Source organism: Triturus cristatus, chromosome 2_1 (assembly GCF_964204655.1).
Source record: "Triturus cristatus chromosome 2_1, aTriCri1.1, whole genome shotgun sequence".
Lineage (NCBI taxonomy): Eukaryota > Metazoa > Chordata > Amphibia > Caudata > Salamandridae > Triturus > Triturus cristatus.
This window is the reverse complement of record NC_140581.1, coordinates 49,129,242-49,157,127: the sequence shown is the minus strand read 5'-3', so window position 1 is coordinate 49,157,127 and position 27,886 is coordinate 49,129,242. Positions and strand designations below refer to the sequence as shown.

Genomic DNA, 27,886 nt, shown 5'->3' with positions numbered 1-27,886 from the left:
ATCAGTTTACTGGGTGTGAGTGTTTGATTGGTTCTGATGCTCCGTCCATCACCACCCCCTTTTGTACCGCTTTGTTCTCTTAGAGGGGTCACAGAAATGAGCCAAAATACAGCAAAATATAGTTTTTTTTTGGAAAAATTGGAAAAACGGGCTGCAAATGAAAGCATCTGGGTTTTTCCATGCACATGTTATAAAAAAAGGGTTTGTGGGATTGAAATCACCATTTTCCCAGCTTTTTGGGCTAAAGAACGGTGATGGATCAAACCCAGATCTGTTGACTGGGTGTGAGTGTTTGATTGGTTCTGATGCTCCGTCCATCACCACCCCCTTTTGTACCGCAGATGATCCCGGAGGCTTCGGATTGGAATGGGGGGAGGCGGACGCTCTAGGTTCTGCCGGAGAGGAAGGAGGTGGTTCATTCCAGAGCCTTTTCTCTGATCTCTACGGTGTAGAGGCGTGCACGTAGTGTGCGGTGGCAGACGGTGTCAAAGGCGGTGGAGAGGTCCAGGAGGATGAGGGCTGCGGCCTCACCACTGTCCAGCAGGGTCCTGATGTCGTCGGTGGCGGCGATGAGGTCGGTCTCGTGCTGTGGTTGGTGCAGAACCCTGACTGGGAAGGGTCCAGGATTCTGTTTTCTTCGAGGTATCGGGTTAGCTGCCGGTTGATGATCTTCTCGATGACCTTGGCCGTGAACGGGAGCAGAGAGATGGGCCCGAAGTTCTTGAGGTCTCTTGGGTTTGCCTCGGGTTTTTTGAGTAGGGTGTTGATCTCGGCATGGTTCCAGCTCTCTGGGAAGGTCGTGGTCTCGAGGGAGAGATTGATGACGTTGTGCAGGTGGGGTGCAATGGAGCTTCTGGCTTTGTTGAAGATGTGGTGCGTGAATGGGTCTGACGGGGAGCCGGAGTGGATCGCGCTCATGGTCTTGATGGTGTCATCGGTTGCAAATAGGTTTTGCAATTCAGTGTTAGGAAAGGGAATGTTTAGAGCATCCCTTCCCAATACCTAATGCAGTGGTATGTAAGAATGTTTTGTGACTGAAATGCGGTTGCAAAACATTCATATTTTACCACCACCTTTAAGTTGATGGTAACCCTTCCCAAATGGGAATGGGTCACCTATGGACTCCTTTCCCTTTGTGAATGGTACTGCAAACATTTTTCAGAACAGGCAGTGGTGGCACAGACCGGTGCATGGTCTTAAAAATAAAAGGAAAACTTTTAAGTTTTCTTTTTTAAACACAAAAAGCAAAAAAAAGCAAAGGGGATGATGGACGGAGTGTCGAACAATGCAAGCACTCACCCCCAGTCAGTTCAGTTCAGTTCATAAGGCTTTATTCGGAGCTTAAAGACAAAGTCCATAAAAGCACATACATACATATAAAACAGCATCATCATTTTAACGAATCAATCTAACATTTAAAAATACTTTAAAACAGTTTTAAAATGACATACTTGGCCTTGCTTTAATGGCCCGTAGAAGAAAAGTGGCAGTAAAAAAACAGACATCAGGTGATGGGTTGAATAACAATTTCATAGTATCATTTACAGTCCTAACTCCATACTTCTTAAAAACGGGTTTTAAAAAAGCTGAACGAATATTCCCATAAAATGAACAAAACAGTAAGAAGTGCATGGTACTTTGTACAGTAATATTGTCACATGGGCAAGGGCCAATAGGGTGTTTTCTAATGCTTGGAAATGCCACCAAATGATGAACAATACCAAAACGGAGTCTTGTCAGAACGAATCTGTGGGAGGGTCTGGAAACAAAATTCAGGTACGGTTGAAACCCTGTCGTTTCACTGAAACTTCCATAAAACCGACAGGTTGTTAAATTACCACTAATCCTCCCTCGCTTCTCGTTCCTATAGTTCATAAAAGCAGATTTCAACTCGTTTTTGGTCAAGCAAGAGGCGGTATAGTGATCCTCTATTACATTAAGATCAGAGATTTCCAAAAAACTATCAGAAACAAATTTAACCCATGGAATCTTTAAATGATTATCGGTAGAGAGACAGTCTTCAATAATAACTCTATTTAAAGAGGTCTCTTCCTTTACCCAAATTGCACGCCAAAGCATAAGTGGTCTAAGGACTACGGAGTCTGAGAGATGTTGGATTCCAAACTCCCTATGCACCAAGTCGGTAGAAGCCGAAGTGGGTAGACTTAAAAGTCTTTTAAGGAAGGTATTTTCCTCCACTTGTAGACTTCCACTCGGGGCGTGCCCCCAAATACCAGCACCATAGAGAGTAATAGAAAGACACCTCATTTGGTAAATTTTCAGCATGTCCATGAGCCGTTTATCCCCAAGTTTAGAAGCAAACTGAAACACCCCATGGGCACTTTTCGCCATTCTACCCCTTACATAGTTAATCTCGCTGGACCAACTACCTGATTTGGAAAAGGTGATACCTAGGTAGTTGAAAGAGTCCACCGTTTGGACCTTTTGCCCTTCGATGAAAAAGGAATGTGGTTTTTTACAACTATTACCACACTCCATGACAAAGGTTTTTGATTTATTGATCTTCAACTTCCTGTCCTTGATGAACAGAGAAAATCTGTCCATTAGACGTTGAAGGCCGATAGGGGTCCTAGATAAAATAACGGCGTCGTCAGCGTAAAGTAGAACGGGAATATGAAAATCAAGGATTTTAGGGGTATCAGCCGCTACAGTTTTTAAGACCGAGTCAACCTCATTAATAAAGAGTGTAAAAAGTAAGGGGGCGAGTACACACCCCTGCCTGATACCACGTCTAATAGGGAACTTAGGAGTGCATTCTCCTCCCAGACCATAACGGACACTAGATCTGAGATTGGCGTATAGCCGGGCCAAGAAGTGGACAATGCCCTCCGGAGCTCCCATTTCCAGAAGTTTCTCCCATAAAATCTTGTGGTTCACCATGTCGAAGGCACTACTCAAATCTGCAAAGCAGAGAAAAAGAGAACCTTTCTTGGCCTTCGTATATTTCCCTATTAGAAGTTCAAGGTTAAGGCACTGTTCTACTGTCCCCCGTCCCTTCCTGAAACCATATTGAGAGTTTGCCAGTATGTTATTAGAATCGGCCCATTCTTCGAGTCTGACCAGGAGCACCCTACTCATGATTTTTACGGAGGAATCTAGAAGGGAGATTGGTCGATAGTTCTTGGCATCCCTTCTCTCTCCCTTCTTGTAGATAGGTACTATAATGGATTCCTCCCATGAGGGTGGGACACCGAAGCAGACTGCTGCGTTAAACACATTTGTTAGCAACGGGCCCCAAATCTCAGGTTCTTTATTATAGACATCAATGGGCACCCCATCTGGCCCCTGGGCCTTACCTCCCTTACTGGCAGAAATACTATCCTGAACTTCAAAAATGGTTATATCTAAAGGAATGACAGGCCAGTCACCTCGATCTACATCCAGGGATTTATCCGACTCAAAAATCATGGAAAAGTGGGAAACCCAACTTTCTGCACTAACGTTAGCAGTCAGCTCAGGCATCTCCTCATTTTTAAGAAATGGACAATTAACTGTTGCCCAGAAAAGAGAGGAGTCTGAGGTTTCAGCTGCCTGGTCTAACTTGTCCCAGGCGTCTTGCCTTAATTCGGCCTTCCTGTTGACAATTGCTGCCTGATAGGTGGCTCTAAGCCCCCTAACCAAATTTATGTCTCTAGGTTTAGCAGCAAGTGCCTCTTTGAGACCCTTAAGTGCAATGGTGCTAGCATGGTCAAACCATCCCTTTTGCCTGCACGATTTGCCCTTAAGGAACACTGTAAATTTTGCCTCGATAGTAGTATTAATATTAATAAACTTAGGGATAGTTACATCCGTCAGTTCTTTACTCTCTAAAATAACGGAAATATCGTTAAGACAAATATTAATAATGGAGTTGGACAAGATATCTGCTTTATCCCCTTTCCACCTAATTCTAGTACCGTTGGGACGATGGGGTTCGATATTAACTATTATGTTAGGTTTGGGGCCCCTTTTCGCCTTCCATAGTACGGCCTCCATAGTTAGACAGTTATGGTCGCTGATTAGGTTATCTATTATCAGAAGGGCTGTACACCACTGGTTGAGGCTAGATGAGATGCAAATATAGTCAATCACAGTATTTGCATTCCGGCCCGTGAATGTAGGGATGATTTCACCAGAGGCACCCTTCAAGTTCTCCAACAATTCCAAATCATAAGTCATCAGGATTTTATTTAGTGACTCTCCGTAGGAATTGTGGGGAAAGTGGCAGACGCCTTCCCCCCAACAATTAACAAAACCACAGGCCCTATGGACAGGGGATGGACATACAACAGTGTTAAAATCCCCTAGCCAAATGAAATCAAACATAACATTGTTGCCCGTAACTATATCTGCCAAAGCGGACTCCAAAGCAAAAACTACCTCGTGCCTAGAATTGTCAAATACGTTATTATAAAAGTTGATTCAAAAGGGTATTTCTACCCAGCTCCTGAGAAAGCCATAAAATCTGGGAATGGGCCCCAATGGTTACATGTTTCTTAACAATAAGTGGCACGTCCACAGAGATCAGAGTCAGAAGCCCACCCTTAGCTCTGCCTGAAGTGGAAGCCACAGCCGGCAAATGATAAGAAACAAAACCCAAATAGTTAATGGGTACCAGACTCCAGGTTTCCTGAAAACAAATAATGTTAAAATTATTGATAAAATCAAACCATCCTAGACAAGTATCCTTATGTAAGAGGCCAGCAACATTCCAACATGCAATAGAGCACCGGCCTCTATTGTCTACTATGGTGGGTGTAGTTGGATCAATCCTGTCCCCAACGCCAGTGATCGGACTTACTGGTCCGCTGTCCATTGTAACATCAATAGGATTAACATTGGGGTCTTTTAGACCAATGGTCTCTACTAATTCATGGGCCCCCCTGGTCATACTACAACTTCCCTTTCCCATAGAAACAGTCGCAGTCCCAGGGACCACCGAAGGTAGCCCCAGTCAATCATTGCAATCAAGGCCACTCAGGGGCTGAAATCTATTGAACGTGGGAATGGTAGGGCCATCATACATATTCAAACCTCTAGACCTCCCTTGATAACGCTCAGCATCCGGTTGGATATCAAAGTCTCTATAGAAGAACCCCAGGGGACGTAGGGATATTCCTTCATCTCGTATGGGAAGAGAAGCAGCTTTAATCAGCGCCGTGGAGGTTAATTGCGGATTTCGAAAGTTGATAACTATGCAATCCCCTCCACAGGTCTTATGTGATTTCCCCACCCAATTGGTTCTTCTAGTGCTTAAAATATCCCCTGAGAGTGCAATTGGAAAACCGCACTGCCTGTGAAGCCAATCCACGGTTTTATTCTTTAGAGAGGAGTGTGATTCAACAAAGCCGTGGTTGCTTCCAGACATGCTTAAAGGGGGGACATTTGTTAACACTGCTACAAATGGTGCACAGGACGGTGGTAGATCCGGCTGGGGGCTACTAAGACTGTTGTTATTCACATTGGGACCCATCTGCTTCCTTAGTACTGAGCTAAAGGAAGGTTTAGCTTGGGCCGGCAACTGCAGGAGGGAGTTAGGTACAGCAGGAGTTGCAACACGATCATTCCCTGAGTTAGAGTTACTGCTCTCAACCGTCGTCGGGTCAGATATGTGGGGATTAGAAGACGCAACAGCAGATACAAAATCTTTTTCGACAGTAGTTACTACCTTTGCGGTATTTAGGAGGGTATCCACTAAACCACCCAGTCTGACTACTTCGTCAGAGATTGTAGCAAGTTTGGTCAGTAGGGGTGTAACAAGTAGATCAAGCTTTGCCTCGATAGCATTAAGCAAAATATCTAGTTGCTCATTGTTCAAACTGATCGTGGGACCATCCAGTAACTTAATTTGATCCTGCTGAGTATTGGGCAACAAGGGGTCAATTCTTTTAACAGGGCGATTCCCCCCTCGTTTGGGCAGATTAGTTTTGCTAATAATCCTGCAAGAACGTATATTGATCTTTGTGGCCTTGGGGCCTGCACATTTGTTGCTATTGGGTCTGGAGAAATTTCTACATCCGATTCTACTTCATTGATGGGCATGGTAGTGACAATTGGCTCTCTTATGGTGTCATTGGTAGCAACCAATACGGGACTGGCCATTGAGTTTGTGTGGACACTAGCATCAAGAATGGAGGTTGACTGAGATACTGGTTCGATAGGGGAAGAAGGGCCTATACTTTGTGGCCCTTATCGTCCTAAGGACTGCCTCCTTTCTTGATTGATTTTATCCACCATCTTTACCAGATAGTTATCCATAGTGGACAACGCAGCCGCTGGTTTGGCTTTAGGCATTGAGAAATCGAGCTGTGCCAGTACCAATAATGCAAAAACAGGATGACACGACAATAATCAACAACCTATTACCCACGGCAAAATAAAGCTACCCAGCACAGAGGGTCACGTCGACCAATACCACTATGTCATTCACTGCCCCTCACTCATAGCAGTTACGACACGGCAGGTCACACAACCAATTGGGCAGAATAACAGCAACCGGTATACAGTCAAGGGTAATGGCCCCCTCCTACCCGCTCCTGTCCCGGACTGTCTCAGACTGTCCGCCCTTTGTCCGGGCTTCGTCCTGGGCGTCCCGCGGCGCGTCCCGCTCTGCGAGGGGCGGTTGTTTTTAAGTGATCGGGAACCAATAATCGAGGGTGTAGGTAGGAAGGCGGACCTCCGCGCAGGTGTGCTCACGCACGGACTCCTGGACAATGGAGTCCCGTGCGATGTTCTTCCCGAGCACACAGCGATGTCAGCCACAGCAGTCCCTGGTCTCTACCCCTCCGGGGGTGATAAGCAGCACAGATCAGTAATGGCCCCAGGAACGTCAAGTGCGAAGCGGGACCCAGTCAACTGATCTGGGTTTAATCCATCATCATTCTTTAGCTCACTCCGCCACCCCAGTTCAGACATGGCCATATGCAAATCAGTCTGACTCTGTGCCTCTTGGGAACAGTCCAGCCCGAACTGCCAAGCCATGTCTTCCCTGGAGCGGAAACAAGCATCCTGGTACCAGTTTCTGGCTAATCAGCCGTCATCAACCAGGCTAGCTTGAATCCAGTGGCAAAGTGAGCAAGGGACCCATGTCTGGGCATACCCTGCCAGCTTAGGGCGAACAAAGCAAAACCAAAGGGGATGATGGACGAAGTGTTGAACAATGCAAGCCCTTACCACCAGTCAACTGATCTGGGTTTAATCCATCATCATTCTTTAGCTAACTACGCCACCCCAGCTCAGACATGGCAATATGCAAATCAGCCTGACCCTGTGCCTCTTTTTTAAGCACAACCAGTATTCCTTTGAGGAAAATGGTATGCATTTAAAAAAAAAAAGAATTGCTTTATTTAAAAGCAATCATGGACATGTTGGTCTGCTGACCCCAACAGTACACCATCACCGTGATTTTAAAGATTCTCATATATGTTGCAAATTGTGACCTACCTCGTTAATATTCATGAGGTAGGTTGATTTGCGACACACTAGGAATTGTTAAATGAAACTTATGGAGGTTCATACATTAGGAATAGTGATTACCGAACTGTGATTCACAGAAAATCACAATTAGGTAATCAATATTTCCAATATTAATACATGCTGCCTTAATGGGTTGCACACTGTAGTACAAGACACATGTATGCATGTGTTGGCATAGAATCTGTTGTGTGTAACTTTGCACCTGTTTTTCAGAAAATATTTCACTCTTTAGTGGTTTCCCTGGTTCCCAGGTGGGCATTGGGGCAATCACCAAAAATATCAAAGTGTTTGGCTCCTGCCTTAATGAATCATCTTAGGCCACAGGGGCACGAGGCCTCCACCGACAGCCTCAACAATTAAAAAGGGGTGAGTGGGCTGGGTAGGCACCAGGGAACCCAAAAACATGATAATATATAAAACATACAACAATAATAAATGATGAATGAGCTGCAGAAGCCTCTCATGTATTATTCACTTCTCTGCTCCCGAGAATGCCCTCCAAGGAATTTTGTATATAGTTGTTTTGGATCTTGGTGGTGCCCGTAGATGAGAGAGGGGCACTACCAAGCCTTTTGTTTTAATGATCATAGGGGTCAATGCAAAGCAAAAAAAGAAAACTACAGTTCTCCTGGGTCAGTATATCCATTAGGCCCTTTGTGTGAAGGCAGAGCACAGGCTATACAGTTGCAAGTGTGGCTGTACTCAACTCCACTCCCCATCATGTCAGTAGGAGACCCATTGAGGCACAACTAATCCCTCTATTGTGTGACTGTTTGTTAGGAATTCACGAAGTTCAACTGTCAGCTACACCCAGTCATGTGACCAAAGACAGGCTGCAGGCACAAAGGGATAAGGGTATGAAAAGGACAACTTTCTAAAAGTGGCATTTTCCAAATTGTATTGAAAGATCATAATTTACCATCAAAGAGGGTTTATCATTGCAATTTCCAAAATAACAAAGACAACATAGCTACCTGCTGCCAATTAGGCATTACAGCTAATGAAATGTAATAAGACATCCCCATTTCTATCTTATGTGAGGAGTATGTTTTTCACTACCAGAACATGTACAGTGTAAATGTCCAACCTTTTAATTACACAGCACCTTGCCCTATGGGTTTCCTGGGGCCTACCTTTGGAGTGACTTATATGTAATAAAGGTGGAGTTTAAGGCTTGGCAAGGGGGTTTAACTGCCAAGTTGAACCAGCAGTTTAGAACTGCATTCAGACTGCAAAAGCAGGCCTGGAACATGTCCTAAAGTGCTACTTAAGTGGGTTGCGCAATAAGTGCTGCAGGCCCAGTGGTATCATTTAATGTCCAGGCTCTAAGAGTATGGTATATTACTCTAAAAGGGACTTATATGTTAGTTAAATGTGCCAATCAGGTGTAAGTCAATCAAACCATATTTTTGGGGAGAATGCTAGCGCCAAAAAAACACACATCAGCAAAAAGTGGAGGGAACAGGTCAAATGTTTGGAGGTGACCCTGAAGAGAGGGCCAGATTCAACAGTGATGTTATAATTAGGAATAGTAATAATATCTTACTTTTATTTAAAAAACATAACCTTGAAAGGTCACTGAAAACACAAAGTTTAAAGTAAAATTATAGGTATGTGAAAATGACAGTTTACACCTAGCGTTTTCAACTAAAATATAACAATGAAATACACCAGCAATGGTTAACTATGACTCTCACCCTTGCCACGCACTGCTTATTCCCTCACATATTCCACCGCTCATGAAATGGTCTGATGACATCTGAAATGATATCAATCTGCACGGCAAGGGCACCAGTCCAAAAAATATTATAGAGAATGCAAAGCCATTTTTCAGTGGTCATTGCCAACGGGTAAAACTGTACAATGTTTATGGACTTGGTACAATGTTTAATAGGTGCAACACATTTTTTCTTAAAAATACCGTAGTAAGTAGATAATAATGGCACAGTGATTTCTTTTCATTGACCATAATCAACTAGCTCTCTTGAGCCACATTCAACCATCCCTGCCTAATCCTGCCAAGTAATACCAGTGGCCCTAGCTGCATTTCAAGACATAAGGGCCGATTACGATGTCGGTGGGACAGACACGGCATGCCATCGGTGTTGTTCCCACCAATATCTATATCTGCGGTCAGATACCGCATTACAATGTGGTCGGTCAAACCGTATTGCTCCAGTGACTGACCAACAGCTTCCAATGGGCTCAAGGAGCCAGTCGGGCGGTCGTCAAATTGCATTTCCAACTATGGAGGCGGTGCCTTCTCAGGCACCACTGTGATGTTTACGATCCAAATTTCAGCCAGCCATTTCATGTAAGTTCTTCTAAGGTGTAAAAGCTGGTGTAAATGCTTTATTTGGGCCCCTAGCAGGGTACCTGTCCCCCGTGGCCCTTTACTATGGTCCCTGTAGGGCACCTGTGGAACCTCCCAAACATTCCTGCATCATGTAGCAGGCAGCTCATGGTGCCTGCCAAAGAGTGCAAGGATGTTTAAAAACATGCCTTTTGGCATTGGTGCTTGTGCATGAGGCATGTTTCTGAGTGCTTCCAGGGTGGTGGGATCCTGATTGGTGGTCGGGACCGCCGACTGTCTGTCAGCTGATTCCTTTACCGCAACGACATCAGTTGGACATTTCTTCCCACCGTCATCGTAATCGGGCCCATAATGTTCATTTTGCTCAGTATTTAGTGTGTATATAAGAGAGCTCCATTACGTCATGAAGACTGTTATTGTCTTTATAGTTCACATATTCATTTTTTTTTTAAGTTTCTCTTATGCCTTTGTTCAGCCTCTAGCTTGTGATGTCATTTTTGTGTATTATATTTTGACATGCTTCTCTAGACTCTTTCTTTTATTCTTTTTCAGTGCACAGTGGATGCAGAAACTGGAAAACCCCAGGATTATCTAACTGAAGAGGTGATTCAGTTTTGCCAACAGCTGGGCAGTGGTGCCACACGCGTATCGGAGGTAGTGAGCTCCAAAGACCCAGCCATCTATAATGCAATCCATAAGGCGATACAGCGGGTAAACCAAAAGGCTGCCAATAATGCTCAGAAGATACAGAAATGGACCATCTTAAACAGGGACTTCTCCATAGCTGGAGGAGAGCTTGGTAAGTGGGCAAGCAGACCAGTAGTCCTCATGAGTCTCAGTGTTTGTTGGAGGCAGTAATCACTTTATGCGAGTGGACAATATCACACTTTTAGATGGGCAACACATTAATTTCCCCTGATGCCTAAAGTTATCTATGGTATTTGGACAGCATTTAAGGGTTTATTACGATATCGGCTGGAGTTGCCTCCGACCAACATCGCCTCAGTTTCGGGACCGACCTACCTCCAGTTGGCGGTTCCAACCACCTGATTACGATGCGACTGAACACTGTTCTATCGCATACTCACTTTTCTGCATGGTGCTTGTGCCACTCCGTAAACCGCCATAATACAGGCTCCTATAGAGGAATGGGTGTGTGTGTAAAACACTGTACCCTGTGGCAGGCACCAGAGGCAAGGGGGGCCTGCTAGTGGCCCCCAAAGGTGCTTTCAAACAGCCTTTCTGTATTAGAAAGTCTGGCACGGAGAGGCTGTATGAAACCAACATCATAATCCCAACATCGGAAGCGTCGTCCATAGGGGATTACGATGCCGTTCCGACCAGCTGGAAGACTCCGAGAGCCAGTCAGAACCGAGTTGGAATGAACGGCTAGTTATCATTCTGACCGCCGGCATTGCAATCGGGCAGTCGAACAGAAAACTGACCGTGTCGGTCAGAAAGCCGCTGACCGTGGTCAGAAAGCTTCCGACTAGCGGTCAGAGGGTTTCTGACTACTGATTTGCAGAAATATCAGGAACAAACTACCATGATACAATTTTTTTTCTTTTCAGGTATGTAAAATTGTTTTCCAGAATATAATTGTTGTTACTATCTTGTTCAATAATATCGTTGTAAAAATATGTTTTTAAATAATATTTATTTCTTTTAGTTCATACATTAATTGCATGTATTAATATTGTTTGTATAATTGTTAATGTTTATTTTAATTTAGTTTGTAATTTAAAGCTATTTATCATTTTAGATTTTATTACTATTAGTAATTTGTATTGATGTAGCTGGTTGCTAGGTTTTCAGGGGTGTAGGGTGGAAAGTTAATTAAGTAAAATTAATTAACAAGTACTTATTGATTAATTTATTAATACATTATTAAATATGTAAATTCTGTAATATTTATACATTTTTTTGTTACATATTAAAAGTGGACAGCTGGGTTTGGGGAATAAATCATTATTTAACAAATAATTATTAATTTATTATTAATTATTTAAATGAATGTTATATATATAAATATATATAAATTGTGCAAAGTTCTGAGTGTTGGGATTGGGAATACACCCCCCCGGTGTGGAAGTAAACAAATGGGCATGACAGCCATTTGTGCATCTGACCACAATAACCACCCTTAAGGACCTTAAAATTGTGTTGTTAAATGTACCATTCTGTAGCATACTATTGAGTTGGTCAGCAGTAAATGTTGTTAAATGTTGCCAATTGTAAAATCGTGCAAAGAAAGGAATGGTTGGTGCATTAATGTCTTTACTCTTAGCCAATCCTAGACATGTAGTCTGCTGAACAGTGTCATTCTGGAAAATCATTTGAGTTGACGTTAAGCAGGCTCGAAATAAAGCATCCATACCCTAGACCAGCCAGACATTGGTACTCAAAATGAATTTCAAATCAAAGGTGTCCTTCCAATAATCATAGCCTTTGATGACAAATTGTGCAACAAATGATTCTGTATAGATTAATTTATTTTGCATAAGCACATATTTTTTTGGGGTGTAGGAACAAGTTTAACATAAAAGGACGTTGAATCTGATGTGTTATATCTTGAAAAATATGTAAATTTGTCTTTGTATGTTTTGGAACTCACTGGTGAGGGAGTGGGACAATGTTCTTATTGTGTGAAATAAAAAATTGTGCTTTGAACACTAGCTTGGTGTAAATAATGATGTCCATAATGGTGGTAACAGAGAATCTCACCACAGTTAGCAGAATTCAGGTACAAATATTTGAAAACACTATAATATTCCAGCTCCGAGAGCTTGAAGTTTCCAGTTTTAACATTCCAATCAACTGAATGTAACTCAGGTACAATTACATACACCATACAAACTCTAAAAATATATGGTATCAGCAGGTTCTCCATAGGGTGGAATATGTCATGAGGAACTTTGGGCTAGATGAATGAATGTTTTGCGATTTCCTAAATGCGAATTTTTGTGATTCACAATTAGGAAATCACAAAACTGAATGCATGAAAGTGTTTTTAACACTTTTAGCAATTCCTAGGGGATTGTAAATGACCAAACTCATGAATATTAATGAGGTAGGTCGCAATTTGCGACCCCCAAGGAATCACAAAAATCACAGGGATGGTGGCCTGCTGGGGTCAGCAGACCACCATGTCTGTGACTGCATTTAAATTAAGCAAGTCTTTTTTTTAATTGAGCCCATTTTCTTTAAAGGAAAATGGGATGTTTAAAAAAAATGAAATGTTATCTTTTCATTTTTTAAGAGCAGGCAGTGGCCCATCGGAAATATGATTTAACTAACATTCACAATAGGGAGGGGGTTCCTTGGTGATCCCTTCTCATTTGCAAATGGGTTACAACCTACTTGAAGTAGGTGGTAAAATAAGAATGTTTTGCAACCGCATTCATGGTCACAAAACATTCATGCATACCGTTAGGATTTGCTATTTGGAAGTGACGCCCTAAACACTAGGAAGAGGTGGCAAAATTATAGTTCTTGTACCTTGAATGTCACCGATGCATGGGATGATGGGCCAAACTCCTTCTTTACCATCACCTTCTCTTGCACGGGATCCCCAAGTTGTAGAATCCAGTCAGAAGGTTCTGGTTTCTCCTTTAATCTTGCAGAGTCAGATGTCTTCAATTGCTTATTGGATTGGGTGTTACAGAACATTTGCAGGTCCTATAAAACAGCACAACAAATATCTACATCATAGGGTGTGGCTGCCACAGCAATGTCTGGACCATCAAGGTCTGGAATTAACATGTTTATGCCAAAGAGTACTTTGAATGGTGTCCACACACCCAAAGATCTTTTAGGGAGGTTGTTAAGAGCCCGCTGAACCCCATATATGTGAAGGTCTGGAATTAACATGTTTATGCCAAAGAGTACTTTGAATGGTGTCCACACACCCAAAGATCTTTTAGGGAGGTTGTTAAGAGCCCGCTGAACCCCATATATTTGATGCATCAAACTTTGTCCTGTGCCTAAAAAACTAGCTGTTAAGGACTACTTTAGGTCACAGTTTTTCCTTCCAAAATAGAATTGCCCCTGGGCCTATAAAGAGGAGAAGAATGCGCCTGTACACACAGGGAAGCCATAGTGTTCAGGTGCACATCAGAAGTGAAAGCCGGGACCTGGTCCGGATGGAATGTACTGCTGTTAAAGACTTGCGTGTTTTTAACTGCAGTGCGAGCATCAGCTGAATGCTGTGGCAAACTCAGAGGAACCTGAAGCATGAACCAACTGAAACTAGGATAGATTTAAAATTAAATGCAGTATCTGAAATAGAAAGACGACAGGGGTACAAATAAATGCAGCCAAAAGGTTTGTTAGAAACTAACAGGTGTGTCTGCGCTGAACGAGCCACGGTGGAAGCATTAATTTGTTGAAAAATGTCACAGCAAAAGACTTATTTTTTGTCCTGCTGATATAGGCCATGACACCAATAACATTGCTGTAGCAGCAAAACTGTGGCTGCCCCACCTGCATGTGCCGAAACAACACCTATATGCACAGCTTTCACAAAAGCTAGTCGGCTGTCTTGGTTGGGAGTCACTCGATCACCAACTCCTGGTATAGTTACAAAAGATATACTTTGTTCTCTCAAATGGTAGGTATATTTAGATGAAAATCCCTTAGGTAAGGGTGTGGCGTCTTTATGAGCATTAACGGCACCTAAAATATCAGTTTGTTCTCATTTTTAAATGAGTAATTGCAGCAACATTTGCAGTCCCAATTGCAGATTTGGCCGCTTCATCAGCCAAAAAACTTCCTTCAATGTGTGTTCTTACATGCTGATAAATCAATGTATGTGTAACGAGAGACTGTGGTAACCTATTTTTGAGGTCTGCCACTTTAACGCAAAGCATTTTATGCTTGACTATGTTGCATACAAAATCTTTAATTTCATTCTGTCACCAATAATGTAAATTATCATTAAAGGGTTGTGCACAGTAATATGAATTGCACACAATAAGTGTGAGGAATTCAGGCTCCGTATGTTCGAGTGCAAGAAGCAAAGCTTTTAGTTTGGAAAACTGCAAAGTGCAGTACCCTAAGGAATGAGTGTGAGTTTTTTGTGGTTGACATTTTCCGCCCACGATCACACCAGCAACGGTGGCACACGCCGCCGAGTACTGCTGTTTAAAGCCTATAGCAAGCTGAGCTGAAACATCAGTGTTAAGAATTTGTTTATACTGTTCAAGAGGTAAGCCAAATTGGGCATGGGATCAACATGTTCATGCTGCAAGAATTCTTGTGTTTTTAAAGACGGGTCAAAGACAAAGTCTGCGCCAACAGCTATAAAGTATGCTGCCCATTGCATTGATCTAGGAGGGATGACTTTTGCGTGAGGAACGCTAGCCTTTGTGACAGCATCTAAGGCTCGCACAGGAGTGGCAACAGTAATGCGTTGAGCAAGTGGCCTCTCCTTAAGGATAGCCGTCTGCACTGCAGTCAGTATTTTTTCAATGGAGACAAAATGCATTTGGCATTGGAATATAAATGTGATTCATATGCTATTGGCACCGTCTAACCTTCATTAAAAGTGATATAGGTGAATCAAATTGCACCCGGTAGAACACGAATGACTAGGTTTGTAGTATTTACACATGCATGTAAGTGACATGTGGCAAGAAAGTTCAATTGGAAAGATCTGAGTGTGTCTGTGAGTTCTGATGTCCAAAGTGTATTGGAAATATTAGGAAAAATTAATTCATATAGTGGTTTAATGCATTGTCCATAATCAGGAATGTAAGCTGTGCAAAATATTTTGGGATCCTAATAAGCATTGTAGTTTCTTTGGAGGTTTGCATTTGTGCACACTTCTCCAAAAAGTAAGGCCAAGACTCTTACGCTCATGTGTAAGTGTGTAAGTTCATATCCTAAGGAATGCACACATAGAAATGGAATATATGATTTCTAAAAGCTGAACTTATGGACATATCAGAGAAACCTAGATGTCATCAACATAACACAATGGGCCAATTATGATGTTGGTCGGAAATCCTCTGACCTAGGTCGGAGGCTTTACGCGCGACATCTCCGCTTTTGATTTCAACTGCCTAGTAACAATGTAGGCAGTCAGAATTGAAACTGACCAGTCATTCTGGCTGGGTTCAAATGGCTTAAGGACCCATCGGCCAGTCGGAGGCCACAATGTGATCCCTGAAGAGGACGTTTCTGTAGTCAGTTTCTGACAGGCTTTCCATGTTGGGCTTTCAGACATGGAAAGCCTGTTGGGAAGTGATTTGAGGGCCCCTAGCAGGGCCCCCATTCCTCCAAGGCCCATTGGTTGGGGGCTTAGGGGGCGCCATAGCCCTGTTAATCCCTACACTGTGTTTCAGGCACCTAATGTGCCTGCCATGCAGTGCAGGGATTAACAGAATATCCCGTTTCTCCATTGGAGCTTGTGCTATGGCCAGTTTACTTCCGCAGCACAAGCTGCCATAGAGAAATGGGAGTACAACGTAAAGGCACTGTCGGGACCGGCAACCAGAGTAATGTCGGTCCCGAGACCACTGCGATCTGCCCGACATTGTAATCAGGCCCAATGTGTCCGGGTCAATATCATGTAGAATTGACACTGTTCCGGCAGCAAATAATCCTTGACTGTTTTTACCGCCCATATCTAGGCAGACATAGTGATGCTGAAAGCCAAGTGCTGAAAAGGCTGTCCAATCTCTACTCTCAAACGCTACCATATGGCTAAAAGAAATCCTGCTGTAACACTGTTTCTCGACTTTAGTTTGGCTAGGGCCCTGCTATTCTGGACCCCAGCCTAGCTGCTTACTCTCTAAATTGATTCCATGTACTTTAGGTACACCACGGATTGGATTCTGGGGTGCCCTTATTATGCCCCCCCTGGAAAGCCACCTAAAATGACACCACAGGCCTGCTCTTGCAGCCTGGGTAAGGTGGTGCATGCACCCCTTACTGAGGTAAAGGTTCACTATACCTCACCTATCACTGCACATACAAACATATCAGTCACCCCATGGCAGGCCTTATCAATCCTGAAGGCAGGTTGCTTGGTTATGTGTGAGAGGGTGCCCAGGCATGAGCAGAGCCCCTCTGCAGCCTTTGGGATTTCTTCTCCGGGGTTGTCAGTGGTGCCGCCTGACCATATACTCTTAAGTGCATTATATCTTAAATGGTTAATGCCAACTTTGGACTGGCTGCACGGAAACATGTCGTGTGTGGTGTCAAACCCCTTGGAATCTTACCCCCACACCAGTAACTGGTGTGGGAGTATGATCCCACGCTTCTAGAGAGAGAGACATGACAGCACCGGTATACCCGGTAGAAATCTAATAGTGCCCTGGCATCACAAAATGGATGCTGCAGCCACAGACATGGGTCTGGCCTCCTGCTGCTGACCGAAACTCTGGCAGGGGAGGCCTGGACAATAGGTTTCCTGTTCTGAATGAATCCTAAATTTGGCTAACGCAGCCAGCATGCATGGCTAACTCAGGGAGTCAAATGCTTGGCGAATATCAAATGAGAGGTAGCACCCGAGGAAAATGGACCTGAGCTGTATGTAGCAGGGCATAAAAACAGCGTATGTTTAAAGATGTGCTTCGCTTTGGTATGAAACCACATTGGTCTGTGTGAATCAATTTAGGGAGTAGGGGGAGTAGCCTCGATGCTAGGACTTTACTAAGATTTTTATACTCTGTATTACGAATCGAGAGGGGCCTGTAGGATGCCAGGTCTGTTGGGGGCTTATTGGGTTTCAATAAAGAAGTCACTATCGCCTAGCTGGTCATGGGGGGTAGGGCTCCGTCTGTTAGTGCAGTTGTGTAAAGCTGTAATAATTTAGGGCCTAAAAGTGCCGCAAAGGTGGAATAAAACTCGACAGGAACTTCATCCGAGCCAGCATTCTTGTTACGAGAGAGTCCCTCTATTGCGCTTCGGATCTCAGAGGCAGCCAACAGAGCTGCTAAATCTTTGATATCTGCGTCAGTGACAGTGGGGAGCTTCATGGACCTTAGAAATGTAGAGGTAGCTTCTGATGTATCGAGGGAGATGAGATGTGCGTAATAGTCATGAAATGTTCTATTAATGTCCACCTGGGTGGTGACCAATATATGATGACTGTCATGAACCACCAGAATAGGTGTGGGGGAGGGTTGTGGCCTAATCAGTTGGGCTAGCAATGTGCAGGACCTATCTGCTTCTGTGTGAAGTGTATGTGCATTCAAATCAATTACTCACAGTCATTCCAGTAGCTCTGCATACTTTATCCTAGCTTCTTGAAGTACCTACATCCGCCTTGGCTGCCACTGCCAACATCTGCATTGTCCCCTCCAGCTCTGTAATGCCACGGGCTACCTCCCGCCTGGCCCCAACCAGTGTCCCCATAGAGACCCCCCAAATAGTCACATTGAAGGCTTCCCACTCCAGAGATCTAGTTGTGGCCATGCCCTCATTATCCTCAAAGTAAGTAGTGATGATGTTTGCTAATGCATTCTTAAACACTGGGTCTTCTAGCTGCAAGGGTTACTGGGTGCCATGTTGGAATTGGCGTGGGGGTCCGGCCCCAGTTGAGCACCAGCTCCAATGGATTATGGTCCGAAATGCTTTTCCCAGTTAGCTGCTTTGAATAACAAACGGGAACAGGTCTGGTGTACAAAGGAAGTGGTCAAGGCGGGTGTTTAGGGAGTGCGGGTGGGAGTAAAAGGAGTACTCTCACATACTGACATGTTGCGATCTCCATACGTCCAGCAGGCCCCAACCATCAGCCCATCTAGCCAAGTTGGTAGCCTGCACTGTATTGGCTATGTGAGGGTGAGAGCGGTCCAAGTGCGTATCGAATACCGAATTAAAATAACACCCTAGGATATTGCGTCCAGTCTGCTAGGGCTTGTGACAAGCAGGTGAGAAAGGCATCTTGGTCAGTATTAGGTGCATACACAGACCCCAGCACCACGTGTGTGCCATCTAGTGTCCCCGCACCAGTACACACCTACCCTGGTTGTCTATCCTACTCTCAGTTAGAGAAAAGGGAACCGCCACCTACAACCAGATTGCGGCCCCCCTCGAGAAGGTGGAGTAAGCAGTAGCATATATCTGGCCCCTCCATCGTCTCTGCACTTTGGTTATCTCAGAGGCAACTAAGTGTGTCCCCTGTAATCAGCCTATGTGGGCCCGACAGCGGTGTAATTGGGCCACAATCCTATGCCTCTTGTGGATCAAACATGATAGTGTGTGATTTAGCTACCTACACGGCACAAAGGAAATATTGATCTTCTTTTTGGCAATACAACATGGAATGTCCTCAAATTTAGTGTGTATCGGGCCCATAACAAAATGAGCAATTGCAGAATGTATAGTATGCATTGAAGGCAACTAGGCTTGTCCTAGCAGGCTATGCTGCGGTGGTGGCACAGCCTAAATAGTGCACTAAACATATTGAGTCAAGTGTCTACATAATGTGACTAGATCCTCACATAATGTCTTCTTTTCAAAAGAATAGGAGCTCAAATATCAGGGAATGGTGTGTATCCCAACATTACTGAGCGACCCACGCATGCAGGTGAATTCACAATGAGGAAGGCACCAAGGAATTAGGTGTTGTGTTCCCAGTAAGACAGTGGCATTTCCATGAGTGCACATGCTCTGTATTGTGCAGGTGGTACAGGAGTAGTATATATAGGAAATGTGTTTCAATTAACATCCACAGCTGGAAAATCGACCAAAGAATAAAATACTTCAAAACGATAAGCATCATTTACTTCCACTACAAAGATAAAAGCCCCACATGCATTAGTAAGTCCATGACGCATTACATGTGCATGGACAGCAGGTCTGCAATTACCAGGAATGACAACAGCGGGTGCAGCCATTAATAAAACAGAAATGAAAATAAAGTGCAACACAAAAATGGTTTCTCCTTTTAAACTTTCAAGCTTAAAAAATCACAGTATTAGTGCTTCCTAAATACTGTGGAGCATTAATCACCAACATCATGGACGACTCCTGTGGTAAGTTTAAGGGGTTTTATGGACACACACACAAGCACTACTCAGGAGACCTTTTCTACAAATATTAGGCCAAGCATTGGACACCATGTTACAGGCATTCTGCTTAGATACAGAACTATGCCTTGGACCACAGAGCGTCAGTATATTGGGACTGAGTCACCATACGATATCAGTACCTATGAGCCCCATTCCAACTAGCTCATAGTGCTTTACTTGCCCTTGTAACCTTCCCAGAGTGACAGGTAAGTTAGCACCCCAGAGCACAACACTCTAGTTCCCCAAGAGAACCGTGGAAAGAGATTGCTGACCTTTCATTTTCTCACTCACGCATGTCCATAATAAACAAAAACGACAAAAGAACAATTGACAATATTTATAGTAATCTATAATGCTCTATTATGAAACATCTGCAACGCAACTAGAAAACGTATGCATCCCAACAGAGTGAGAAACGTTGCAAGTAAACTATACACAATAGGAAGCCCTACCATGGTGAAATATTTCTCTACCTCAGCCTATGCCTACTATGGAAGCACAGTGTTATAATATAGATGTCTGGGTGTAGGGGTGAACCCCATACCTGCTATGCTTATGTAGGTGTCCTACATCTCAGGCAGTGAATCTCTCTCTCTTGTCCACCCCCACTATGGAAGCACAGTGTTATATTATAGATCTCTGGGCTTAGTGTCGAACCCCTTTCCTGTGATGCTTAGGTAGTCTTAGGCAGTGGATCTCTCTCTCTCTTGTACACCCTCACGAGGGAAACACAGTGTTATATTATACATCTCTGGGTGTAGTGGCGAATCCCGTACCAGGCTATGCATAGGTAGTTGTTCTACATCTCAGGCTGTGGATCTCATTTGTGTCGGGACCTTTGCTCTGCTAGAATGTCTTCTTTCTGTTTTCAAAACAGTCCGTCTCTGTTTATTTGTCACGAGTTGTCTTCTTAAAAACAGCAGATTTGAATGCATGGTGTGTCTAGGTGCCAAGCTATGTTCGCTAATTAATCACAAGGAGACCGGGCACAGTGTTGTTTGACCTTGTACAAGATGTGCAGACAGTCTGAAGCAATAGCAAAAACACGTGCAGTGCTTTTCTAAAATAATTTCGTGGCACACAAATAAACGTACCAAGGAAAATGTGTGCAAGGCAAAGCAGCCTAAATGTGCAAGCAAACTAAAATATGAGCAAATGAAGTGGGCCCTAAAGGAAATACTGTAGAACACTTACACCTGAATAAGCAGTATGATGTGTCCCACACAAAGGGCTCAATACCCCCGACAGATAGGCAGGCAGACAGGGCTTGGGAAGAAAGGGGACCTGTGCACTTCAAGGGGTTGCTTTGATGTCATCCCTACTATAAAGGCTCAACTGGGTATAAGTAGTGGGACTCTGACACTACCAAGACAGTACACTACTAGACCTGTACAGAGCTCTGACAGAACAAAATACTGTTGTGCTATAAGGATTGCCACTATGCCTGCCTGCTGCTCTGGATAAGCTTCTTTCTGCATTGCTGACCTTTCCTGATGCCTACTGAGAACAAGGACCAGACCCATCTCACTTTAACCCAGAGTGACTCCAAGGGCTGTAGGAGAGTAGGATCTGCTTCACATGTTTACCCCCACTTTCTGCTGGTGTTTAACTGTGTTTCGACTTTAGGCTGGCTGGGACCCTGCTACTCAGGGCCCCAGCCTAGCTGCTTCCTCTATAAATTGATTGCAAGTACTTTAGGTACATTCCAGATTGGATTCTGTGGTACCCTTGTGAGTCTCTAGTATATGGTATACTATGTACCCAGGGCATAGGTACCCCAGAGGCCTACCAGGGGCTGAAGCATGTATTAGGCCACCCCAGGAAAGCCACCTAAAATGACACCACAGGCCTGCTACTGCAGCCTGGGTAAGGTGGTGCATGCACCCCTTACTGAGGTAAAGGTTCACTATACCTCACCTATCACTGCACATACAAACCTATCAGTCACCCCTATGGCAGGCCTTATCAATCCTGAAGGCAGGGTGCTTGGTTGTGTGTGAGAGGGTGCCCAGGCATGAGCTGAGCCCCTCTGCAGCCTTCGGAATCTCTTCTCCGGGGTTTTCAGTGGTGCAGCCTGACCATATACTCTTAAGTGCATTATATCTTAAACGGTTAATGCTAACTTTGGACTGGCTGCACGGAAACATGTTGTGTTTAGTGTCAAACCCCTTGGAATCATACCCCCACTTCAGTTCTTGATGTGAAGATATGATCGCACCCTCCTAGAGGGAATGGCATGGCAGTACTGGTATACCCAGTAGAAATCTAATAGAGCCGTGGCATGACAAAATGGATGCTGCAGCCACAGACATGGGTCTGGCTTCCTGCTGCTGACCGAAACTCCGGCAGGGGAGGCCTGGACAATAGGTTTCCTGTCACAGGGAGGTGTAACTACCTCCCAGACAGGAAGGTGTGTATTGGGGCTGGGTGGGAGCACTCTCTGAGTGCTTTGAAGTCCTGCACTGGGGGCACACTTGGGGTCACTGTGCATAGTCCAGCTCAAACTGGTTCAGGGTCTTCCATCCCCTGCTCTGGCGTGAAACGGGACAAAGGAAATGGGTGTATCCACCCCTCTTTCCAAACCCCCCCATAGGTGGGTCCCCAGAGCTAGTCCAACCCCTTCCTTAGGTATAAGTAAGGAACCTCTGTAACCAGAACTTTAGATATCCATGGATGAAACTCTGAAGCTGAATCCTGGATCTTCGACACTCTACTCAAGACTAGAGGACTGAAGAAATCTTCCTTGGGGTCAAGGAGTGACTCCCCTGCTTGGCAGGCACCAACAAAGCAATTTGCCGGTTTGCATTTCCAAAGCTCCTACCGGACTCCGAAGTATTTGCAGCCCAGGAAGAGGATTTTCAGACATCTCAGAGGCCGACCTGAGTCCCCAGCAAAGCTGAGACCCACAGCCCTCGTGAGTAGCGTGGAATCGGAACTCCTGGTCGCTGTGCACTTTTGCAAGTGCATTGACTTCTCGACGTCTCTTGAAGTCGTGCTTGGGCTGACTTGTAGCCCCCACCTCGAGCTTAGAATCCACAGAAGATTGTCAGCTTAGTCACCCCGAGTGACCCGTGGGCCGCCATTTTGTGTTTCATCTCGAGGTCCCTTCGCGATCCCTGGTCTGTTGACCGGTGGGTCCCTGAGCGGGTAACTTTTCCTTGTTCTTCCCTGGTTGCGCCAGACGTGCCCCGACTCCCTACCAAGTGGTGAGTCCCACAGACCTTGTTGGTCTGCACCGAAGCATCTTTCTCATTTCTGCGTGGGTTGCTGTTGCCAAGGCTTGTTGTGTCCAATTCGGGCACCGATGCTGCAGCACTCGACATCCTTCGTGGGACAGCTCTATTTCAGCTCCTGGTCATCCTCAACGCCTCCTGGTCCTCGTGGCTGAAGAGTCAAGCTTCATTTTCTTCACCTGAAAACACCCGACATCGGTGGGCATCTGCCTATTGCCTTCCTGGTCACTGGCTGGTTACCCAGACTCTGTCCCCTCTGCTTTCAGGTTCTTCTCATCTTCGATCCAGGCTTGGATCTCTTCGGACACTTCGCATCTTCCCCTCAGCGGCACTTCTTCGCCAGCTCCCATTGAAATCGATGACGCGACGTGACACCATTTGACACCTATGCACCCGGCTTCCCTGGGTGAGGTAACACGAGTACTCCGGTGCTGCCGTGGGTGCTAACCCTAGAACTTCCTAAGACCCAAGGGGTTTGGTCCTGACTCACTTATAAGTGTCCCTAATCTTTAAAAATCTAACCGCGACTTTCCTCATAGAAGCTAAAGGGAACTCGTGGTTGTTTTTCACACACTGCACATGGCCCCCGTGGGTCCCCTGTGTCACTACCTTGGGTGGGGCCTTGGGGTCCCAGTGATTCTACAGGCTCTAGGCCTGATGTCTAGTTAAGTCGTGGTTCTTATACCACTATTTTAGTATATGGTTTGGCTCGCCTCTAGGCCCTGACGTGTATTTGTGCTATTTTTACTGTCATTTTTGAAGTGTAACTTATGTGTTTTGACCTCTAGTCTCACAAAGAGACTAGGAGGGTGTGTTTAGTAATAAATACATATATTTTATATATATATACCTGGTGTGGATTTCTTTCATTTAGGTACTCAAGAGATCATAGACTGGTAAAACAAGCTGCTTTGCATTCCTTCAAGACTTAGCCTGAAGGCTGCTCTCCATAGCTACCACTAGGATAGCTTTCAATAAAGGTTGTCTTTAACCTATAACCAATAATGAGTTGTTTGGACTGGTAAAGGGTGCCCACTATAACTAGTGGACAGCAAGGGCTTTCTGGCTTGTCCCGTGTTTCTGAAGTCTCAGGGCCATCAAAGACTTCCTACAACCCTACTGCTGTTGGTAGACTCTGCCATCTGTGAGTCCTACCCTTCCTGAGATTCCATCCGATTCCTGGACCTTAAAAGTGGGTTCTGCATCTGTTTTTTGCTTTGAAATCGATGCAGTAATGACTGTGCTCCGATCGCAACCAACGCAGTGCACTTCAACACTGATAAGATGCTTATCAGAGGGGACCCTTGCACGGCTCGACACCAACAGGGAACGCAACTTGGATGTTCAATGATGACGCAGCACCTGCATCATTAAGGGTTTGATGCTGATGCCTTCCCCGAACCGTGTGGATTGAAACCAACGAATCGCCTACATCCACGTGATAGACGGTGACTCATCGCCTCCTCTGGTCCTCACATCGAGTTTTAAACGTTGACATCTGCGCCACCCAAGGTTCTTTTTCAGCTGGACCTGTGTGAGTCCGGTAGCCAGCCTGCAATCCATCATGATCGACCTGAACTTTGGATTGTCTCAACTAACCCCATAAAGCTGTTGACTCAAAGCAATATTTTTGGTTTATCCTTATTAGATTTTTGTCGGGTTGGTCTTGTTTTACTCTCTATTTTCCTAAATCTGTGTGGAGTATTGTTGTGGTGTTTTTCATTGTGTTATTGTGTGTGTGTGTTTCAAAAATACTCTACACATTGCCTGACTGTTTTGTGTCAAACTACCAAAGGGGAGCGCAGGTTTTCTTTTGGTGTATATCTAGCTTACCCTGACTAGGATTGTGGTCCCTGGCTGGACAGGGTGCATACTTCTGCCAACTAGATACCCAATTTCTAACAGTATCTGACCCGCGCTCCATTACAGTGGGTCTGAAACTTTTACAGGGAAGAGGTGTGGCGCCGCGGCCAGGGCGACTGACTCCGGAATCTGGGGATCAGGGTTCGATCCCCGGCGCCGGCGGCAGATTAGCCCAGCACCATGTGACTCTGGGCAATAGCTTGCTTAAACTTCCCAGACGGCCCCCAGCGCCTAGAGACCCTTACGCGTGAGTGTTCGCGCTTTATAAAAAATGTGGATATACTTTGTCCCATTCAAGCACAACCAGATGTCCTTGCTTGGCCCTTTTATGCTTTTAGGGATATTTTTCCATGTAATATTTAAAAATTAATATCTCCAGTTCCCTGCATTGGATGTGTGCCAATTGCTGTCATTTTAATCAAACAAATGTTTCAATTGATGTTGGATTTTTATTCCGTGTGGTTTCTTACCTTTTTACTGTTATTGGTGCTTTTAAAAGGCTCCTAAGTTAATCCTGGCTGCTTGTGAGCCAAGCTACCCAGGGTTGCGCAAGGATTAATTTATTTAGACTTGACTGCACCTTATTTGTGATTGTGGTATTATTACTAGCTGTAGGTACCTACCTGTACCTACTAATAAACCATCTTACAACATAAACCTTTACTTGCTGTATTTTTCAATGTAGTTTTCTCTTCCATTGGTCCAGGTCCCACTTTGAAGATGAAGCGTTCTTTCATCTTGACAATGTATAAGGAATGCATTGATGAACTGTACAGAGCCTGACATCTCCTCCTTGAAGACATCGGAATGTATAATGTATTTGTAGTGATAACTGTGTTTTCCTGCTTTAGTTATTAGTGTCCAAACACACATGCGCTTACAGTTGTTACCGTCTTTGCAGAGACTACGTGACTTGTGAGGACTATCCTTTCCCAATGTTTGCAAAATATACTAATAACAGAACAATTTTAACATGTGATACCATTCTTGTGAGGACCTATTCCAAAATTATCATAAGAGACTGAATACAGTCAAAAGAGCACGGCTAATTGTTAATTTTATCATCACTATATAGAAATAGCATCAACATATATTCATATATGTAGTGCTGAATATATCCTAGTGGTTCACAAGAGATGAATAATTCTAAAAATTTGACAGATAACACCATATATCATGATTACAGAAAAATTACACATCAATTGTATTTCATTCATTTTGTAGTGCTCACAATCTTAGGAGATACAGGTAACTAACACATAGAGAAATAAAGGATGTAATAAAACAGTTGTCAATTAGAACCTAGAGTTTGTTTATTTGCTTACATTTTTGTTAAAATAGCTATTAGACCACATTTCCATAAGAATGCCACATAATGTTAATACCTGTATAGGGTTGGTGTGTGATAATGCCGATAGAGGTGAATTGTGATCATAGTATCGCCATAGGCTTTCTACAGAGATGTTGTCTACAATATTGATAAAAGTACCTTCAGAATTAAAGTGTGAAGATAATGAAACTTATGTCCTCACAGTGATATGGTATAATTATTGGAATGTCCAAGTCCTCACAGTAATGGTGCATGAAGGTAATCATGTCCAAGTCCCCATAAAGATATTGTGTGAGTAAAATGATGTTCATGCCCCCATTGAAATAGTGTGTGAAGATGATTGTGTTCAAATCCCCACTGAAATAGTATATAAAGACATTGCTCAAGTTCACATAGAGAGAGTGTGTGGATATATTGGTGTTCAAGCCTCTACGTAGATAGTTTGTGATTATAGGACTGTTATAGCCTTAACAGAGATGCTGTGCGAAATTAACCATTTTCAAGTTCTTACAAAGATAGGGTTTTCATATGGTGGTTTTCAAGTCCCCACATAAGTAGTGTGTGAAGACTTGTTCAAGTCCCAACTGTAATAGTGTTTAAAGATAAAGTTTAAATATCCACCCAATGTGTAAAGATGATGATGATGATGATCAAGTCCAAACTGAATTTGTGTGTGGTCAAAGGAATGGTTTTGTCCCCATATAGATGGGATGTGACTATAGTGGTTCATGTTCCCCCACAGGGGTAGTGTGTGGTTATTGTGATGACAAAAGCCCCTACAGAAATAGTGCGTAACAATAATCTTGTTCATGTCCCCACTGAAATATGCGTATAAAGACAATGTTCAATTCTCCAAACAGGTAGAATGAGAGGATAAGGGTGTTCAAGCCCACAAATAAATTGTGTGTGATTAAATAAATGTTTGGGTCAGAACAAAAATAATGTGTGATAATAGTGATGTTTAAGTACCTGCAGAGATAGCGTGTGATTATGGTGATGTTCATGTCCCCACAGATACAGTGTCTAATTACAGTGATGTTCAAGTCCCCACAGAGACAGTATGTAGTTATAGTGATGTTCAAGTCCCCACAGAAATAGTGTGTGATGATAGCGATTTTGAACGCCCCACAAAGATAGTGTGTGAATATAGTATTGTTCATGTCCTCTTAGAGATAGTGTGAGATTAGAGTGATGCTCCTCAGAAAGATAGTGTGTGTTTATTGTGATTATTAATTCCCAATAAAGATAGCGTGTGAAGACAGTTGTGTTCACATCTCCTCTGAATTAGTATGTTAAAAACAATATTCAATCCGCACACAAATAGTGTGATTAGAGTGATGTTCCCACAAAAATAGCATGTGATTATAATAAATTTCAAGCTCCCACAGACATAAGTGATTGTTATTATTTTTAAGTCCCGAAGCTGATAGTGTGTGTGAAGAAAATTGGGTACCCTTCCTCACTGAAAATGTGCATAAATAACGGGTTCAATTCCACAGACATAAGTGATTGTTATTATTTTTAAGTCCCGAAGCTGATAGTGTGTGTGAAGAAAATTGGGTACACTTCCTCACTGAAAATGTGCATAAATTCCACACACAGTGTGTAAAAATATTAATTTTTGTATTCAGAGATAACATATTTATATTGG

General features: G+C 43.8%; 1 protein-coding gene across 2 annotated transcripts in view; it reads left to right on the top strand.

Annotated features, from left to right (window-relative positions):
- The window catches only part of LOC146863704 (long-chain-fatty-acid--CoA ligase ACSBG2-like), a 466,937-nt gene extending 440,731 nt beyond the window's left edge, over window positions 1-26,206 (top strand). For both annotated transcript variants that reach the window (XM_085627844.1, XM_085627845.1), the window contains 2 exons: window positions 10,343-10,589; window positions 25,612-26,206. In XM_085627844.1, coding sequence (XP_085483970.1) covers window positions 10,343-10,589; window positions 25,612-25,688 — 324 coding nt within the window. In that variant the 3' untranslated portion in view covers window positions 25,689-26,206. The remainder of the gene's footprint in view (window positions 1-10,342; window positions 10,590-25,611) is intronic.
- Window positions 26,207-27,886: the final 1,680 nt, after the last annotated feature.